The sequence below is a fragment of the Ornithodoros turicata genome, chromosome 9, assembly GCF_037126465.1.
Source record: "Ornithodoros turicata isolate Travis chromosome 9, ASM3712646v1, whole genome shotgun sequence".
NCBI lineage: Eukaryota > Metazoa > Arthropoda > Arachnida > Ixodida > Argasidae > Ornithodoros > Ornithodoros turicata.
In genome coordinates, this window is record NC_088209.1 from 33,989,877 (window position 1) to 34,008,955 (window position 19,079).

Below are 19,079 nucleotides of genomic sequence, written 5' to 3' on the forward strand. Positions count from 1 at the left end.
TTTATGTTTGTAAGGTCGTCGTATGAAAAAGAAAAGAAAATCGTATCCATATGTACCCATCTATTTGCAACTTCTAATACGTAGGCTTATAGTTGGTATTTTACGAAAACAAGAACAGGTGAAACATCTATTTATTACGTAGGTTACAAGCTTTCGTCCAGAGCTTGTGGGGTTGTTTATTACGAAAAAAAGAAAAGGAATGGTCCCACGGTATTTGCTGGAGTTTAAATCATATGTCGCCTGCAGCTCCATTTCTTGTAGGTGGTATAGGTGGTGATATCCACAGAAAGTTTTTAGCATGCGTCACTCTTGAGTGAATGACACGTGACACTTTTGGTTTTGTTCTCATATTTGCTGAGCTATGAACGCAATAACATATTGCATCATCATCATCATCATTGCAACACCATCTCTTCTTGTCTTTACTAGACTGTGCCTTTTTTCGTGCGTTGGTATTTTATGGATAGAAAGTCGAAATAGCACCGTCCTACTGCATTCTCTGATGTGAGGAAAAAAAAATACAATTAAGAAACAGAGGAGGCGTCCTTTATCAGTCTTTCATTCAGAGTGTAGTAGAACGGTGCATCAAACTTCTTTCTTTTTCTTCCCATTTTTTTCATCTGCCTCTCTCGATGACAGCGTTATATCAGGACATAGCAGGAATGCAGCTCGAAAACGACACGGACACAGGCACACGTGCTAGGTAATGTGTTTTTAGCCTCGTTCCCAGGAAGGCGCGTATGAGACGGTGCACGGTGCCACGTGCTCCTATGCGATCGCCGTTCGCTGTATGGCAGTCTGTGCACTTGGGTTCCTTCGTTATTTCTCATGGTGTATTGAATATAGTAAGGACTTCAGCAGAACTATGGTGGAACTGAGGGTTTCTGAGTGCATAGCGTAGAAGCTGCAGGCACGGTCATTTTTCGAAAGTCTTTCGCCTCGTTCCCATGCTCCTGCAGGTCCGTCGTTCACATGTCAAACTGCTCCGAACCGGCCGTGGTTGTGTACGAATAATAATTGCAACATATTTGTGTTATGTGCAACTGTTAGGTTTTTTGCACTGCCTCGTTCTCTTTCAGCCTGAACGAGACGAGACTTTGCCGATATCCTGTACGCGCGGCAAGCTGAATTCCTTCCTCACTTTCGGTCAGCAGCAAGGAATATGCCAGCTCGGCGAAAGCTTGCGCTGGCAATTGGCAGGTGAACATCACGCAAAGCATGCACCAACCCCTCTCTAGAACAATATGCGTTCGTTTCAGACGTTCTGGTACAAGCCTGCAAGCAGAAATAAATGTCCGCCGTCTCAGTAATGGCCTCGAAGCCTTCAAAGAGTATTTTGGTATGCCCGTATCTAACGTTGTCATTCATATATCCAAGCGGTATTGTGCGTATATACATTTGTTGTTTGCAGACGACACTCACTGTGACCAGACGTCTGGAAAGGTAAGCTGCTGAAGTCATAGGATGGAAGTGCAGGGTATGGGGGATGTGTACATCGTGTAGTAGAATTAGAAAAATCGAATTTGTTGCGCAGTTTTACTGACGTCCCAGGCAGAAATTTGAGTTGGAACCCAAATGGATCCACTTGAAAAAAATTTGTTTCCCAAGTGGTTGCACTTGAAAAACAAGTGCAACCACTTGGGATTCCAGCTCAGGTTTTTGCCTGAGGTGCGTTGTCGGGATCGCATGTTTTCATTCTCTTCTTATGGTCTGTGCTCTGTACTTAGGTTGATGCTTCAAAGAAAGATTGCCATGCAATTCCAGTTGAAAGGTTAGTTCCCATATAGTAAAAATAGTGCTCCCACCAGTGTGTCTCGTCCTTGTGGGCACTGGTATTAGCGTGATCCATTATTTGGCATACACGAATGTTAGCAGCAGCAGCAGCTGTTCCTCTGCCACATTGCTCTAGATACGTCTCAAGTGAATAAAGAGAAACAAGAGTAAAGTGGCTACAAGAACACTCTTAGCACAAAAGGAGAACAAAAAAAATAACGAAAAGACAACGAGCGGTTGTTGTTGTACTGGCAGGGTACGAGACTTTGAACTTAAATTTGACCTCCTTTGCTAGTCAGCTGAGAGTCTGCATGTGTAAGCTGAGTGCTCCTTGCAACTGAGTCTGTTGCAGTGGCACAAACTTATGAAATCACTCGAGCAGGTTCAAATACTATGTTGCAGGCGTGATGTGGTGGGCAACACTGATCCAACCATGATACAATTACCAGCTGTGCCTGGTACTGGAGAAACTGATAAGGAAAGAACTGGAGGCAGTGGCGAAAGATCAAGTAGGCAGTCCCAGGATTCCTCCCAACAATCTACAAGAGGCCTACGGGACGCATCGGGCGTAAAGAATAGGAAGAGATTCCAAGGTGTTTACCTCCGAGGCTTACCTCCAAAATCTCAGGCTTTAACTCCAAGTGTGCAGCAAGGAAGCAACTCCAGAAGGGAGAGCGCTAATGTTCAGAGCTTAAGCATGTGTCTGCCAAGCCCTTTAGGTACACCGATCCTGTGCAGCACTCGTTTGAGTGAGTGCAGTCCAGCACCTGGTAGTCCAAGATACATTTTGCATGGAGACTCCCTTTTGGATGGATGTCTTCCTGCAGGTGGGCTACCCAGCAGTACAGTTATTTCGCACGATGCACTTTCAAGGCAGCCGGGCACTTTGAAGGCAAACACTGATAAACGACGGGATTCACTAAAACCATCTAAGTCGTCGTCGTCGTCCTCTGGATCTGCTCGGCCTTACACTGGTGCCTCAGAGCAGCGTCAGCACCACGAAGCAGTGACAGTACAACAAACGCTTTCCCCTAGCTCAGATGACATTCCTTCTGCTCCGAATTGTGAGGGAAAGGGATCTTGCTGGCGTTCAGAATCGAAAACAGCTGCACCACTAGAATCTTTGGCGACTGGTGTCCAAGGACAAGAAATGGTAAACGAGCGAGATCAGCAGGGCGATGCTTCATGCAGGTTACAAAGAAGGAATGTTTCCTCGAACCTGTCGTGCAATGCCAGTAATTTGCCACAAAGGAGCCCCGTGAAAGAGAAGACTGTATCGTACCGTGAGGAGCATCGCACGTCCAATGCTATGTCTGACCAGCCAGGGCCAGAAGCAGCAGCACCTGCCAAAAGCACGAGAACAAGAAGAGGGGACAAAGTTACAGTACCTGCTGACAAGCCACCAACAGTGCGGAAGCGACCGAAAAAATCTTCCCATCCCACACAAGTAGACACTGTCCATAAAGTAGCTAGGGTGGAAAATAACGAAGGCGTTCTTAGACCGCAGTGTGATAGGAGTGATAAGGATGTGATAAGGACCACGCAGGGATCCGTCCCAGAAACACTGCATTCGTCTAACGCCTCCTCGAGTGGAGATGAGGAGTCGCATGATCAGGTCACATCTGGGGGGAACCCACTTATGCGTAGTGCAATGCAGGAAGTGCAACCTTTATCTTCACAAAGGCGGCTGCCCACTTTAAAAGAGAGGAAAATGCGTCGTCAGCCTTTAGGTGCTGTAGTGGTGGGAGGTGATCCCAGCATTCACCGTAGTACCGAAGAGTTCGTCCCAACGCAGAAGAGCATCTCAAGAATACTCCAGAATGCACCAGTGTCTCCCACAAACCGCAAGACTTCTGAAAAAGCGTTGTCCCTCCAGAGTCCCGCAACATCACCAGCAGCCAGTCCTACCCGTCCCAAGCTGTTGGCGCAAGATTGCTCTCCTGCACAGAACACGAACGTTCTTCCACGGCAACAATTGCAACGGGTGAGGCCGCAGCCGTCAGTGTTGCCTGTAACGCAAACCACAAAAGAGAAGAGTATTAAGCGTGTGAGAAGCAAGACTGTGGAAAACGCCGTGGCCACACAGCCTTCAAAGGGTAGAGACCAGCCCCATAAGAGGGAAGTGGCAACAATGGCTAAAGCTGCCCAGAATCAGAGTGACCTACCCAGCTCCAGTACTGGTAAGTGTTCCTGCATTTGCTACATCCAGTTGTAGCGCTACGGTTACTTGGTTGTGTGCAGGAAGTTCCACCTCACTCAGAAGAGGAACTCGTACCCGGCAGCCTCCTCCTCCTAGGGATGGGCTCTACGTGCCCGTTTACGAGTATACCAAAGGTGGGTTCTCGGTACTGTAGCTACTGCTGAGGGCAGTAAAGGCCATGTGCTAAAGTATTATGTTTGTTCAGCTAGCCTATGTGTATCTTCTTGAACAATAATTCTGCAGAATTTAAAGTCTCAACACGTGACAAAAGTTTGGTGTATCACCCACATCGGGACCTATCCCGGATCAGTTTAGGACCAATTTGGGTTAGAGCCGATTTCTTCCTCTGTTCCAATCGCGTCATGTTTTATCATGTGCACTATCGAGCAACAATTTTGTACACGTGTCTGATGTAAATATTATTTCAACGAAGCTACGTGTAGCACATTTTATGTTGCAGCATGTGGTGCTTCTCACTATAGATTGGAAAGTTATGCATGTTTGACAAATATATGCTCTTTAACTGAAGACAGCACGCTGGACGGACAGAAAAAACACAAATGGCCTTATAACACCTGATTGCACCCTGAATTACAGATTTAAAAATAGCATATCAAGTAGAATCCCGGAAGGGAATTTTACCTGGAAAAGTTTGATTTTAGTTATACATAGTGGGATTTTTTTGAACTGGACTTGTATTGGACCTATTTTCGGGTAAGCAGTGATGAAACGTAGCATTGTTTTATCAGTGCAAAGAAAAACAGGGGTAAGCAAGCAGGGACACACAAGGCTAATGGTGATCTTCTTACCTCTCCCCCGTCTCCCCTTACGTGTCCCCATGTTCTCGTTGCGCAGCAGAAATCATGTTGAGTTTCAACCAACCTCCCCATGGTTCGGTGTGGCAACAGTCATGAAAGTGGGCTGAATGCTCAAGAAAAGTGATAATCAGATGTGAAAAAAAAAAAAAAGTGGGCTGTGCACTCAACACAATCAGACCAAGATATCTGCAGTGTAGATAGAAAATAAAAGTAGACATGATCTTTTTGGCGGAAAAGCAACTTCGGTCATTCAGCCTCTTTCCTTCATATTTTGGTCTCCTAATTAAAAATCACACTGACGCCACCCCTCCTACACTTTGCTCTCTAGTCCACAGCTTGAAATGGGTTTGCTGCCTGTGTTCTACCCTACGCACAGGTAACTTGCATAACCCCCAAATTTCAAGGAGTTTTAATACCTTAGAGATACTGCGATTTTTAGAATTTTCTATCGACAGTACATGTGTCAAGGTAACCAGCAGTTCAGATAGGCAGCACGTGACTGTATTGCTGGGGGCCAATGATATGCGTACATTTGTGAATGAAGCCTGCAATGCTTATAAATAGACAAAATGCAAACGTGAAGTGGGATTGTACTTCACAGCATGCAATTACCGTACTTGCAGAAGGACCTGTTTTCAAGAGATACCAGGCATTGGCAAATTCCGATCTGTGTAAGTTTTTATTCGTGTTAATCGTCAACTGATCAAGGTTTGTCTCCTGTTATCAATGTTTACCAGCTTGCAGGAGTTTCGCCATTTTATGAAGCATGATATAGCACTGAAACTTACAGAAACTGATATGATCTTGCTTTATGATCCTGTCATCTGCCTGTAGTACATGAACACAGGTGATGTGGTGATCATGAGCAGTTTTGTATTTCTTAGATGTGCAGGCATGCTCTGTGAAGGCAAAAAGAAATCCAAGTAAAGTCAGGCATACAAAAGAGGTGTCTGATACAACAGCTTCGAAAGTGCCTCCAAGGAAGCGTGCGAAACGACAGCCTGCACCATGTGAGTACGCAGTTCATGTGTGCTACGTTGAGTGTCTAGTGTCCAGAAGACATTGCACATTTCATACTGGGCTGTCATGTCTTAATAGTGGCCTCGCCTAAGGTTTAGGCCTGTATACCTAAGGGTCTCCAGTTCAGTTTAGTCCAGTTCAGTTCAGGAAAGAGTTCAGATTTTGTGTTGACTGAAAACTATGATAACGAGCGACGCCAGAATGGTCGGCACAGGAATTAATATTGCCCACTTGAGAGTTGTTTACAAGTCTTGAAATCTCTGCATGTATGCATCTCATAAAGACGTCATTTACCGGGGACTGTGCTTCTAAGCAGAACTGATGTTCTGAGGCTGGAACGACATAGAAGGACAAACACATACAAAGCCTCAAATTGCCTAAGGAAATCTTTCATCTTTCACTGCTGTAGCATGCAGGCAGTTTTTATTAGTGCCATTTAGTGCCATTTGCCATCACTGTTTTTCTCTCTGTGCCTATCGCTCTGACAACATTTTTTAAAGGAAAAACGTAAAAAACAAACAAAAACAACAGAGCAAGATTGATGCGCTGACGTGTGCACTTTCTCCCCTGTGTGGTGACCATAATCGTGGTTGTCTCACATTAATGAATCATCCGATCCTAATCCTGGTTCATTGCGTCTCCGTGGCATTAACAGGAATGTGACACGTGTTGCCAGCAACTGCACATACAATATGTTGCCTGTTTTACTGCATCACTGATGCATCGTAGTCATTTGCTGTGTTTTCCACTTCCGTTTTAAATTAAGGCATTAAATTTAGGCATTCGATGTGCAGGTGACAGCGTAAGTGCAGCTACTGTCAAAGGGCCTGGCCTACTGGACTTCTTGGAGACGTCTCACGTCCGTGACAGTAAGGATGCACTCTTGTGCTGTTGAGTAAGACATTGCAGGATGAATATAGTAGTGCATTAAGGGGACGGTCTTCAGTATGCATAAAGCCTGAAGTTTTAGGATTTTACCCGATTCTTCCCCAAATTTGCACCCTGAATTGAAGGTTGCCTCTTTAGGGTGAAACACGATTTTTACCAGGCAAATTGCCCTCTCTCGGATGTCTGTAGGAATGCACCAACTTACCTGTTTGGCAGAAAAATTCAGTTACATCACCGTTTGTACCAAAACGCTACAGTTAGTTTGCATAACTGAGCCTGATTTCTCCCCGATTTTAGCGTAATGGAAGCTTTTTCACTAGAATTCGCATGAATTTAGTGCGCACGTATATTTACCCGATTTTTACCCCCCCAATTTAGAAAAAAATATTTCCAGACCCTAAGTATGCAGCAGTATGAACTGTCCGCTCTATGCCTAACATGATGTGAGAGCTTCCATAGCTGCTGAGAGCCACACCACAACAAGCTGCAACAATATCCACTCCCAAAACAGTCACCCAACGGGCAAAGCTTTACTCTCCCTTGGGCTGTCAACAGCCTTCGAGCTAAGAGAAGCAGTACACATACTAGCACATTATCCATATTATTAGACATTATCCACCTATATTGATAAAATGGTTAAAAAGCAAGCGAGCTGGTGGCTAAGATCCATGACGAAAACCCGAGACTGGGAAAAAGACGAAAACAGACGACACAACACAAAGTCTCAAACACAGCTAAAGTTTAATGGACAACCGCACACTTTTAACACATCAGGTGGGGGAGGAGGGACAGTGCAAAAGGCTCGCCAAAGCAGGGCCGAAGGTCCCAGACGCTTTGCTGACACAGTTCCCAGCCCCCAAAATTGACAACGTTTCTCTCAAAAGCCTCCGACTGAGGTCGGTCTCCCTGGCCTTGACAAAGGTCTCTTCCCATATGGGAGAACAATTAAAGCAAACTTTGAGATGCTTTGCCAATTCCGACGACTGGTCCTCATTTTTTACCTTCGAAGCGTGCTCCCGGAGCCTGTCATTCAAGCAACGTTTCGTTTGGCCGATATAGCAAAAACCGCAAGCAAGAGGTATCTGATACACCACATTTGACTGGCATTGTACATAGCTATTTTTATGCGATTTACAAACTTTGTCACGCTTCTGGAAAGGACAGAGAGCATCAAGTCTAAAGCAGTTTTTAAATACAACCCGGACACCAAACTTTTTTGCTACAGCAAGGATGTTATGTGAGACATTGTGAAAATATGGGATCGCAACACGAATCTCATTATCAGTGACAAGTGGGGCACAGGGGGAAATTAATCTACTAAAAACAGACTCAAGAGCGCTAAAAAGCATTGCATTTGAATAGCCTGCGAGCTGCAGACGATCACACTGAAAGTTTAAAGAAATACACAACTGATGTACACATGACTTCCTCAAAGTGCTAGATAGGAGGCCCGTGACAACACCCCGTTTTACATTCTTTGAGTGACAACTGCTAGCGGGTAAAAGTGGCTTAGGAGCCAATTTCCCATACGACCAACACAAAGAAGGTGTTAGCAAAAGCCTCACATCAAGGAACTGTAGCACAGCATTGGTCGGGTGTTCAACAGTGAAAGACAACTCAGGGGATGTCGCTCTTATCAAACGCTCACATGCGTAAATATCATCTTTAACTGTAGAGAGCAGCAGCAAATCGTCTACAAAGCGCTTAACAAGCAGTTGAGCACGGGGAACTGTCGCCAGATATGATGTAACAGCATTATCAACAGTAGACAAGTAAATCTCTGATAACACAGGTGCGATGGCCGAACCAATACAAACCCCCGTTTTTTGAATGAACAGACCCTTATCAATGCGAACGGCAGTCGATCTCAGATAAAGTTCTAAAACACGTAAGAAATCTGACACAGCAATGCCTGCTTTTGACTGGAAACGGACCAACTTAGATTCAAGAAGATCTCTTACTCTAGACAACAGAATGCCTTCATCTAGGGAGTAGTAAAGATCCTTAATATCCAGGGAGGCGGCAAAACATTTCTTCCCGTGAAATGACTTGAGACTTTCAATGAGACATTCAGAATTCTTTAACACAACGCTGCTCCGCTCATGAACCAGGGACAAACAGTCCTGAATGAAACGAGACACTACCTTCTGCCATGTACCATTTTCATTCACCACCAAACGTAGCGGCATGTCAATCTTATGATCCTTCAGCAAAAATTTTACAGATAGACTTCCAAGTTGAACAGCGCGGAGACTTTTAGCAAGGGCGGTCATTTCATTCTCTCTGAAAATCTTACAAATAGAGTTCTTATTTTTCTCTAAGTCACCTGCAAACGGTTTCAGCAACTTATCAACTACTTGTAATTTCTTGGACTGAAATGACGCGGACGGGAGAACAGCAAATTTAGAAGACTTGTCGGTTTGAAGCAAACACAAATTCTTACTTTCCAACTCCCGGACGACTCCACTCACAGGCATGGTACTACGTTTAAAAACAAAAGAAGAAGGAGTGAGAACGTGAGAGAGTCGTTTTACAGCCTGGTCAGTGAAAGAGGAAACTCTCTGAGGGTCCCTAAGGACCGTAGAAACCTTTATGATGGACGCGGCAACGTCAAAACGCGAAGGTTTCAAGTTTAAACAGAACTTGGGACCTTTCGACAAAACGCCAACTGCCGTAGAAGACAATACACTATCACTAAGATTTACAAATGAATCCGCAGCTGGACGGCTTGGTCTCGAACGGCAATTATTGGCAACCAAGGTGTTCCGTAAAGAGGCAAACTTCCGTGAAAAGGCAGAGTCTTTTAAGGTCACCCAACACATATACAAAGGATTTACCCATATATTATTACATAGACATATGTATTACCCATATATTACCCATTACCATTTAACATACCAAATAATAATAATATGAAATAATACCATATAACATAGTAACCATTACCAATTACACATATGCTATATAGGCATATTATCCTTTACTAAAAATAATTTTGCTGAATTTCTCGGAGCCTTGGAGGGTGAGGGACTGGCACACATGCTCGATGTTGCACTGGCATGATGCCTTCCATGGTTTCATGTGTGGGGTATGATGCTCTTACCCGAAACGTGTGATGTCTGCTATTACTGCACATTGCTGATTGGCATTTTTTTAATCAAAATAATGCAAGAGCTGAATGTTACGCAAGTGAGGGTGGACAGTTTCCTGTGGCTTGCAAAATAAACAGAGGCTTCGTTGACAGCTGATGGCTGGTCTGCAGAATCATTTATTGGGAGAGTTTTGGTTGAGATGAGGGGGAGGTGGGGCAGTGCCAGACGAACAAGGGTCAACTGTATTTGCAGACTGCAGTAACGGAAAGAAGTAGCGGCAGACTACCTTTATCCAAGTGATATTTTATGTTTGCCTCTTCGCTTTTTTTCCTGTGTGCAGTTACAGTACAAAAAGCAGAGAGTTACAAGTTCATCTCGGAAGACCAGTCCGAGAACGGGTTTGAAATCTCAACACAGTATTTGCTGATGTCCTGCCACACTGGATTTATTCGTATCTACCCCGGGAAAGCTAAAGAGCCAGCAGACTTACTCTACAACAACGTTGTAAGCTTTTGATTTTTATTACAGCATGAGTTCTATCATGAGTGCTATCCCATATATGTAGTTCACTCCCTTAGATGTCAAAGTGTCTCACCATCCACCAACATAGTACGTGCTACCCGAGAGTGAACTTAACTTATTTCTCCACTCAGATTTTTATTGCACTGGACAATCCTGTGCGTGTATCAACAAGTTGCAACATTGTGACCAAGCTTAGCAAGGGTGATTCATGCCTTGTGCCCAAAGGTGAGCCATACTTCGTATAAATATTTGTCCCGATGATACAACGAAATTAGGTGAAATGGTCCAAAGATAGAAACAAAATAGTGGGAGAACTGTGCAGTTCAGTGTGCTTCATGATTGCATGTTGTCATCAGTGCCTAAATTACATGTATGAAAACATAGGTACATGCAGTCCAGAGAGTATGATATGTTTGAAGGGCATGTGCATGTAAATGTAGTGCTGCACAAAGAGAAATTGTGGCTTTCCTCTTCACCCTGGCATGTACAGCGTAAACGAACTGCTATATAAATGCAACGCCAACGTTGAAATGGCAATCTAAGTGACTTGTCTGCCACAGCTTCAGGTTTTTATATATTTTTGTTGAAAAGACTCAACTTTTCTCACTGACATGAACATCTGCTCATAGCGGATTTTATGTACTTGGACTCCTTTGAAAAGAGTTCAATTTTTTTTATCTATACAGTAATGTATACGTAGAGCCTGAAGTTTTAGTGTTTTACCTGATCCTTCCCTGAATTTTTCGCCCGATTGCCCTCACTGGGATGTCTGTAGGAATGCACTAACTTACTTGTTTGGCAGCAAATGCATTTACATCACTGTTTGTGCCAAACCACTACAGTTAATCTGAGCAACTGAGCCCGATTTCCCCCCGAATTTGCATGAATTTAGTGCACATGTTTATTTACCCAATTTTTACTCCCCGAATTTAGAAAAAAGTATCTCCCGGAAACTTGAGGCTTTATGTGTACATGCTCGCACTGACCACGAAAGAAGATAGAACGATCGTACTGGATGGATGGATGGATTGTAGTGGCACCAGTGGTACTATAACGTTATGCTGTCAAGTTGCGTGCGCTATATAACACTTCATCTGTCCATTATAGTGAATTCGATATCTTTTGTTTGCCTCTATCAGGAACATCATACAGCATTGAAAATTTATCTCAAGACCATGGAGCAGAACTTCACTTCACGCTGATGCCCAACTTTTGAGTTTGGTCACGTTCTGCAGGGTGCATATTTAATTTTACAATACTGCGGTGCTTCACATGTATCAGTCGGTAAAGACAGGCTTACACGCAGCAATTGGCAGCTGAAAGCCCTAGAATTGAGTATACAGTATATATGTGCGTACAATATGAATTAGGTAAGTGATCACAGAACGACTTTGTGTTGCACTTTTTTTTTACAGGGTAGTTTTTGCATGTATAAGCTCCCCGTACTTCTATTTATTGGATTTCAGATACAGCAGAGCTGTATTTTGTTACAAAGAGAATAACACACTATTTTTATTGTATTTTACTTTTTAGCAATAATGTTTATTTACAAATAAATAAGCACACAGAATAGCAGTATGCTGGTGCAAACAATGTGCATTTGTAGTCTACCTCAGCGTGGCCCATTCATTACAGTTGTGGCTCTACGATAGCAGGGAGGTCACTGTTTCTACCTTTTCAGCTAATGTGTGAGTGACAAGGAAGTGCAGCACTCTTACATGAGCGGAGGGGATTTTCACTGGAGACTTGCTCCGACTAATGCGTAAGTGGGGGTTACCAGGTCATCAGCCCAATCAGCGGGACCACCATGCTTGTAGGAAGTTGCCTGGAAAGAGTATAAAGAAATTTATTTTGGTAGGTGTCCCACATAAACTATGCAACGCAGTTCACCACACATGCGGCATGCCATGAGCAGGTCCTTGAATTTTGTGCTGTCAGACTATCTTCCCGATAATGTTAAATGGCTTTGGGGCACAGCAGGTACGTTCAAAGTTTTGCAACCGTCACATGGGAGAAACAGGTAGCCACCTATAACACTGGTTTCATCCAAGTGGCTGCGACACCGAGGTTGTGCCACACCACTTATGCTCTCTTCCAAGAACTTTTTTTTTTGTCAATTCTCAATTGAACCATGCAATGTTAACACACTGTACAGCCACTATGCGAGACAATATTGTGCTTGCACGCCCTTGCTCCTTTTACCCATGGGACTGCTTTGTACAACGTAAATACTATAGCAGTGTTTAACTTAAAGGGGCTGTGAAACAATTTTCAAGCCTTTGAAGAGACAACGCTGTAAATATTGATTTAGGTCTGCTAAGCATGCACATCAAAACATTATATTTCTGCGATAGCACGTTATGAAGCGTGCTGGCCGAAAGAAAGTTCACACTTCTCAGTTTCCAGGCGGTGTAAAGGTAGCCGGCCACCAGAGGAAGCCTTTTGTTATGGGGACCCTCGGCGGTGGCTTGAAAAAAATCGCAGTTTCAAAATCGAATCCACGGACCACGCGTGAAACGAAGAGATACGTTTAGTGGGTTGCATGGGGTTCCTCAACCCCCTCAATAGTGCGCCGGGAGAAATACTGCAGCACCACCATGTGCGATCAGCAGGGGAGCGGGAGTAAGTGCCATGCGGCCAGTCGTAACGGCATGATGTTATACATCACATTATCCGCATTTGCATTATACGGTGCAGGGAGGGAGCATGACCTCTGTGTCCAGCCACCCTACCTGCGGCGCAGTAATGGTTTGAGAACTGATGGACTAGGTTTCTTTTCATTCTTAGGTTGAACACTACTACAGATATCTACATCGCATAAATCTGGTTCAGAATATGAGCATTCTGAATAACTCTCAGGACTGCAGTGGTGTCTGCACCCCATGTACCTTCCCCCATTTTATAACTAACCTTAAGTACATTGCGGATTCAGAATATGTTGACTGCCTCCGCGACCAGATCAAAGAGGTCCGAGTGGGGTGTGTGGCGCCTTGCAACGTCGTAGGGTGTGTCCCCTGCGTCGTTGATGGCATTGACATTGGTGTAGGGGTTCCACAGGAGGAGCTCCAGGATTTGCCTCCCACTGGGGTTTGCCGCAGCCAGGTGCACAGGAGTGGTTCCACCCACGCTGACGCTGTTCATGTCTGCTCCGCACTGTATCAGCGCGAGGGCGCATTCCACGGATCCCCAATTGCAGGCGCAGTGCAGAGGTTCCCAGTCGTCGACTGTACGCGCAGAAAGGCTAGCTCCATGATTCAGCAGCATCTGCGTTGTTTGTCCGAGTCGAGGAATGAATTTATGCTAAGCACTACTTTACAAATATGTAGAAATGGACAATGCCGTGAGAAAGTTTGGAACTTTTTCTGTGAACCAGAGTATTTTTGCAAATTGTACTCAGCGTGAAAATGTGACACTTAACAAATTTGAGTGAAAAATTACTAACGAAAACTCCAACCAAAACCCCATTGTAAAAGATGTACTTCATGACCTCTGACAGTGGAGTATTTTGAAAAACATTTTTTCAATATTTAATTTTGCAACGAGAGATCCAAGATAGTCTTACTACGTGGTGCCAGTTCTTTGGTAGCCATTCTTTGCAACACTGTCATCACATTGCCAATATCCTGGCAATTTGTTTGTTTTGCTTATTTTGCTGCTTTTATTCATTTAGAGGCCATTGTACGAGTGCAAGAAATGTCTCACCATAGCCACCTCCGCATTATTGGCATAGCATGCACGATGCAGTGGCGTGTATCGGTCAGAGTCTGTGGTGTGAACGAGACTGGGATCTTTCTCTAACAACTGTTTCACAAGTTCCACAGCATTTTTCTCAGCTGCCCAGAGAAGCTGCTCTCCCAGATCATTGCTCCCTGCATTGAAAAAGGCATATATGATGATTAACTGCTCTTGAGCTCTTTAAGAAATCTATCAATAGCTATAACTGTTTTGTCATCAACCAGATCACTGCATTAGTATATTCATAATGAAATTTTGATCAAATTGAACGCAGTGCAACACTTAAAAAAAAAATGCATTGCACAAAGTTACCAACATCATTGGATCAAATGGTGTCAAACGACCCATAATATGTCATTTGAATGAGGATGACTATTCTAGCAAGTGAAGGTGTCTGCGACTGAGTGTACAACAAGGCATAAAGGGACTATGAAAGTTCCAGAAGACCCCACAAAATATTTGCTGAAAAACTGTTATTTCTGTCAAGAAACTCGTGCACAACAGATATTTTTCCCTAAAAGTGCACAGTTTTTTAACGAGACACTGTTGAAAACACTTCCGGACCTTTCCTTCACGTTCCTTCTTCCCCTCGCTTCTTGACTACTAGAAGAGAGTTGCTGGTGCCTCCTTACATTAGATTTGCACGAAGGACACCAAGGACTCTGGAGCAGATCCAGACTTTTGGTTTCAAAGCACTCCTTTAACAGAGATGTACTCTGTCGTCTTCTGTGTGCATGTATTTTACAGTGAAGTGTAGAGATCAAAAGATGTGTACATCTCTAACAAACACTCACTGAGCACTTTACGGTCGGCTTCTGAATCTTGACTCTCAAGCTGATGTCTGTCCTTTAATGGCACTTTAAGCCGCGACTTTCCCTTCAGATGATCTTCGAGGTCAGACGCATTTGGACCGTGTGGGTCTCCGTGCAATGTTTCTAAGCTTTCACTTCGTACTAGTGGTCTCCGTTGGTCTGCTGATGGAACAAGAGGCTGCTCCTGCTGTGGTGGTACGTCTGCATCCGAGTCTTTCGTCTGTTCTACATCTTCCACGATGACAGGTGTTTCATTCTGTCGTGCCTTTGCCATGTTGCTTTCTGTTTCACACAGCTGCGATTCTGCGGCATCGTCATGGACGCTTTGTTGGAGTTCTTGTCCTGTAGCCTCAGTTGGTTCCTGTTGCGTTGTTTGCTCTTCCACTGGATCTGACTGACATTCCATTCCTGTTTCGATAGTAAGACAGCATATTAGCTGCTAATCTCTGAAACAGGCAATTGTGTCAAAGGTTTCTCTTGGAAGTCGATGCACTAACAGGAGCATCGATCGGCAAAACATTTGAACTTCGTGGCGTGGGTACTATACACAAACTTATTCTTACGTTTCCGTTTGCACAATTTCTAAAACGCAACATGCAGCACATAACGATAAAAAATCCGGCTGTACTTTACTAACGATGCCGCGGCGGACGGATAGGCGTGGAATTAGCGTTTGGCAATTTTGGCACGTTGTCATTGTTGCCAGACGATACGGGCGAGTGATCGGCGATCGGCTATGTATCGCATAGTCGTCTGCCATCCGATACAGTCGCATGAGACGCGTTTTGGGTATGGAGAGGTTAATAGTCGTCTTCTATTGGATGTAGTAGTATGAGAAGCGTTTTGGGTGTAGGGTTGCGTAAGATGGTTTTGCTTAATGGAACTTTTTATGTTGATGGATGGAAATAATAAAATGCTACAAATTAAAACAAAAAGCAACACCTGAATGTGGAGAGAGTGCATCTTTTCCCAGGTTAGGTATTGCTGTCGAAGAGTGGGTCTGTGTAGATATGTGCATCCGGCGTGACTGAGGTTAGGTTAGGCTAGGTGATTACGTATTGTACATGTCGAAGAGTGGGTCCATGTAGAATGTGCATTCGGCGTGACTGAGGTTAGGTTAGGCGAGGTGATTACGTATTGCACATGTTGAAGAGTGGGTCCATGTAGAATGTGCATCCGGTGTGACTGAGGTTAGGTTAGGTCAGGTGATTACGTATTGCACATGTCGAAGAGTGGGTCCACGTAGAATGAGCATTCGGCATGACTGAGGTTAGGTTAGGCCAGGTGATTACGTATTGCACATGTCGAAGAATGGGGCCCATGTACAATGTGCATCCGACGTGACTGAGGTTAGGTTAGGTCAAGTGAATGCGTATTCCATGTGTCGAGAGGGCTGACGTAGACTGTGCATCCGACGTGACCGAGGTTAGGTTGGGCCAGGTGAATACGTATTCCATGTGTCGAGAGGGCTGATGTAGACTGTGCGTCCGACGTAACTGAGGTTAGGTTGGGCCAGGTGAATACGTATTCCATGTGTCGAGAGGGCTGATGTAGACTGTGCGTCCGACGTGACCGAGGTTAGGTTAGGTCAAGTGAATGCGTATTCCATGTGTCGAGAGGGCTGATGTAGACTGTGCATCCGACGTGACCGAGGTTAGGTTAGGTCAAGTGAATGCGTATTCCATGTGTCGAGAGGGCTGACGTAGACTGTGCATCCGACGTGACCGAGGTTAGGTTAGGTCAAGTGAATGCGTATTCCATGTGTCGAGAGGGCTGACGTAGACTGTGCATCCGACGTGACCGAGGTTAGGTTAGGTCAAGTGAATGCGTATTCCATGTGTCGAGAGGGCTGACGTAGACTGTGCATCCGACGTGACCGAGGTTAGGTTAGGTCAAGTGAATGCGTATTCCATGTGTCGAGAGGGCTGACGTAGACTGTGCATCCGACGTGACCGAGGTTAGGTTAGGTCAAGTGAATGCGTATTCCATGTGTCGAGAGGGCTGACGTAGACTGTGCATCCGACGTGACCGAGGTTAGGTTAGGTCAAGTGAATGCGTATTCCATGTGTCGAGAGAGCTGACGTAGACTGTGCATCCGACGTGACCGAGGTTAGGTTAGGTCAAGTGAATGCGTATTCCATGTGTCGAGAGGGCTGATGTAGACTGTGCATCCGACGTGACCGAGGTTAGGTTAGGTCAAGTGAATGCGTATTCCATGTGTCGAGAGCGCTGATGTAGACTGTGCATCCGACGTGACCGAGGTTAGGTTAGGTCAAGTGAATGCGTATTCCATGTGTCGAGAAGGCTGATGTAGACTGTGCATCCGACGTAACTGAGGTTAGGTTGGGCCAGGTGAATACGTATTCCATGTGTGGAGAGAGCTGACGTGGACTGCGCATCCGACGTGACTGAGGTTAGGTCAGGGCAGGTGAATACGTATTCCATGTGTCGAGAGGGCTGACGTAGACTGCATCTGATGTGACTGAGGTTATAACCTCAGTCACGTACTAATATTCACCTCAAGGTAGTACTAGTCAGTACTAGTCAAGTACTAATATTCACCTGACCTAACCTATAGGTTAGGTCAGGTGAATATTAGTACTGGTTCTGGTGCAAGTCTTACGTTAGCCCTACGCAAGTTACGTCTCACAGGGCCTAGCGTGAAGAGGTTCATTTTTCGCACTCGTTTCGAAAGTTCGTGTTTCAAAACTGCCGCTCATGTGTCGTCTGCTATGTTGTTTTGTACATTTTTAGCTTTTTGCCTGCCAAAGTTTTGCGTTGTTTGCAATACGTTTATTAATTACGTTCGTAATACCCAAAAAAGGCTGTAAAATATAAGGATTCCGTTTCGCATTTCTATCAGTTTCCGTGTTCATTGTTAGTGGCGCTGAAGTAGTGGGATCGTGGTAGAATATAGATAGCCGGATTGCTCCGTTTTGAAAAAGTAATTTTCGTAAAACATATTTTAAAAAGTGCGTATTTTTAACATACTTTGGTTCGTAAATTCGGAGATTGTCTTCAAATAGTTGAGAAGCAGCGCATATTTGGCTTTTCTTGTTTTTTCTGTTCGAAAAGGCCGCGGCATCGTTGCTAAAGTATATCCAAAAATCCATACCGTAAGGCGACTGAACGATGAACAAATCGCAGCAAAATGCGCTCCTTGCGATTAAAACCAAAACGATGTCAGACGGTCAGACGATACCTCAAAGCGCTTTCAAAACAGCAACACACGCGCTAGCGACCAGCCAGCCGTATACGACCGAGCTTTCGTAAAGCTGACAAGACAAATAGTAAAACAGAAAAATCGGTGCGCAATCATTAGTCTGAAAGTCACCATATATGAAACGTTTGAAGTTACCATAAAACTTACGTCAAAGAATGATTTACAGAAAGCAATGATGATTGATGAAGTAGCAGACGCTGTGCTTTGTGAGTGCCGAGTGCATGTTCTAGTGCGCACTTTCGGATAACTTGGCTCAACATTTGCTTTGCACCATATTCGCCAGTGATGAAATCACCAAGGTCGTATAGGAACTTCGTCTGTTTGCGAACCTTGTGTTACCACTGTGCTCGTTCATTAAGCCCCCAAATCATTAATAAGAACTCGTGAGCAGCCGCACGCAGCGCATGGCGACCTTGTAAACAAAACAGTCGTAGATGCACGGCAGTGTGCCTCAAAATTTATGCAAGCAATGACGCTCTGCTTTTGTTCTATAGTTCGTCCATTATTTCGATCGAGATGTCTTTCATCGCAAGCCTACCAGACAAAACTGCGCACAATTACTTGGAACGACGTTTCGCAAGCCCTCCGGCCTTTCTACTTCATCGTTCACCCAGACTTATTTTGGAAGCATCCACGAGAGAAACAGAAAAATGAAGATTCTTTGAAGCAGCTCAACGCTTACTTAGAAGGTTTAATAAAGGCGCCGTCGACGTCGACTCGGGTTTTGAACGTGAATTTTTATCTCAGAGAGCCGGACCGGGCGAAAGACCCCGACGCACCTTTTCGTAATGTCCGAATACGTCTAAGTAGTGCGGACCCCCACTCGTCTGTCTATGAAGTTCTCAAAATGTGTGGTCTTTCGACCGAGGGCTTGGCGCCTCCGAAGGAAGCACCCGCGGAAAACCAACTGAGAAAGGACGTAGAGGACATGGGTGAGGACGCCAGCAAATATAACAGGTAGGGTAAGTGATGGAATGTTCGTACTATTCGACAGGA

General features: G+C 44.7%; 3 protein-coding genes across 9 annotated transcripts in view; 2 read left to right on the forward strand and 1 right to left on the reverse strand.

Annotated features, from left to right (window-relative positions):
- The first annotated feature begins 715 nt into the window (after positions 1 to 715).
- On the forward strand, positions 716 to 11,923 carry LOC135368708 (uncharacterized). Of its 2 annotated transcripts, none has more exons than XM_064602162.1 (13): positions 716 to 1,004; positions 1,080 to 1,200; positions 1,260 to 1,339; positions 1,412 to 1,443; positions 1,728 to 1,771; positions 2,176 to 3,953; positions 4,015 to 4,107; positions 5,415 to 5,462; positions 5,676 to 5,801; positions 6,606 to 6,680; positions 10,132 to 10,295; positions 10,445 to 10,538; positions 11,453 to 11,923. In XM_064602162.1, exons 2-13 carry the CDS (start codon positions 1,163 to 1,165, stop codon positions 11,527 to 11,529), a joined length of 2,649 nt encoding a protein of 882 aa, XP_064458232.1. In that variant the 5' UTR covers positions 716 to 1,004; positions 1,080 to 1,162; the 3' UTR covers positions 11,530 to 11,923. The 2 variants fall into 2 exon arrangements, with proteins under 2 accessions (XP_064458232.1, XP_064458233.1); XM_064602163.1 differs by having other exon boundaries at positions 716 to 959.
- Positions 5,493 to 18,335, reverse strand: LOC135368714 (ankyrin repeat domain-containing protein 49-like). Of its 5 annotated transcripts, none has more exons than XR_010414858.1 (6): positions 17,976 to 18,093; positions 14,843 to 15,268; positions 14,016 to 14,182; positions 13,224 to 13,577; positions 12,032 to 12,138; positions 5,493 to 5,690 (listed from the first exon to the last, which is right to left on the reverse strand). XR_010414858.1 is itself a non-coding variant. In XM_064602174.1 (5 exons), exons 2-4 carry the CDS (start codon positions 15,264 to 15,266, stop codon positions 13,242 to 13,244), a joined length of 927 nt encoding a protein of 308 aa, XP_064458244.1. In that variant the 5' UTR covers positions 15,267 to 15,268; positions 18,231 to 18,335; the 3' UTR covers positions 9,591 to 12,138; positions 13,224 to 13,241. The 5 variants fall into 5 exon arrangements, 3 of the variants coding, with proteins under 3 accessions (XP_064458244.1, XP_064458241.1, XP_064458243.1); XR_010414859.1 differs by lacking the exon at positions 5,493 to 5,690 and adding an exon at positions 6,483 to 6,699; XM_064602174.1 differs by lacking the exons at positions 5,493 to 5,690; positions 17,976 to 18,093 and adding an exon at positions 18,231 to 18,335 and having other exon boundaries at positions 9,591 to 12,138.
- Positions 18,162 to 19,079, forward strand: part of LOC135368711 (T-cell activation inhibitor, mitochondrial-like) — a 284,743-nt gene continuing 283,825 nt past the window's right edge. For both annotated transcript variants that reach the window (XM_064602168.1, XM_064602167.1), the window contains exon 1: positions 18,162 to 19,040. In XM_064602168.1, coding sequence (XP_064458238.1) covers positions 18,544 to 19,040 — 497 coding nt within the window. In that variant the 5' untranslated portion in view covers positions 18,162 to 18,543. The remainder of the gene's footprint in view (positions 19,041 to 19,079) is intronic.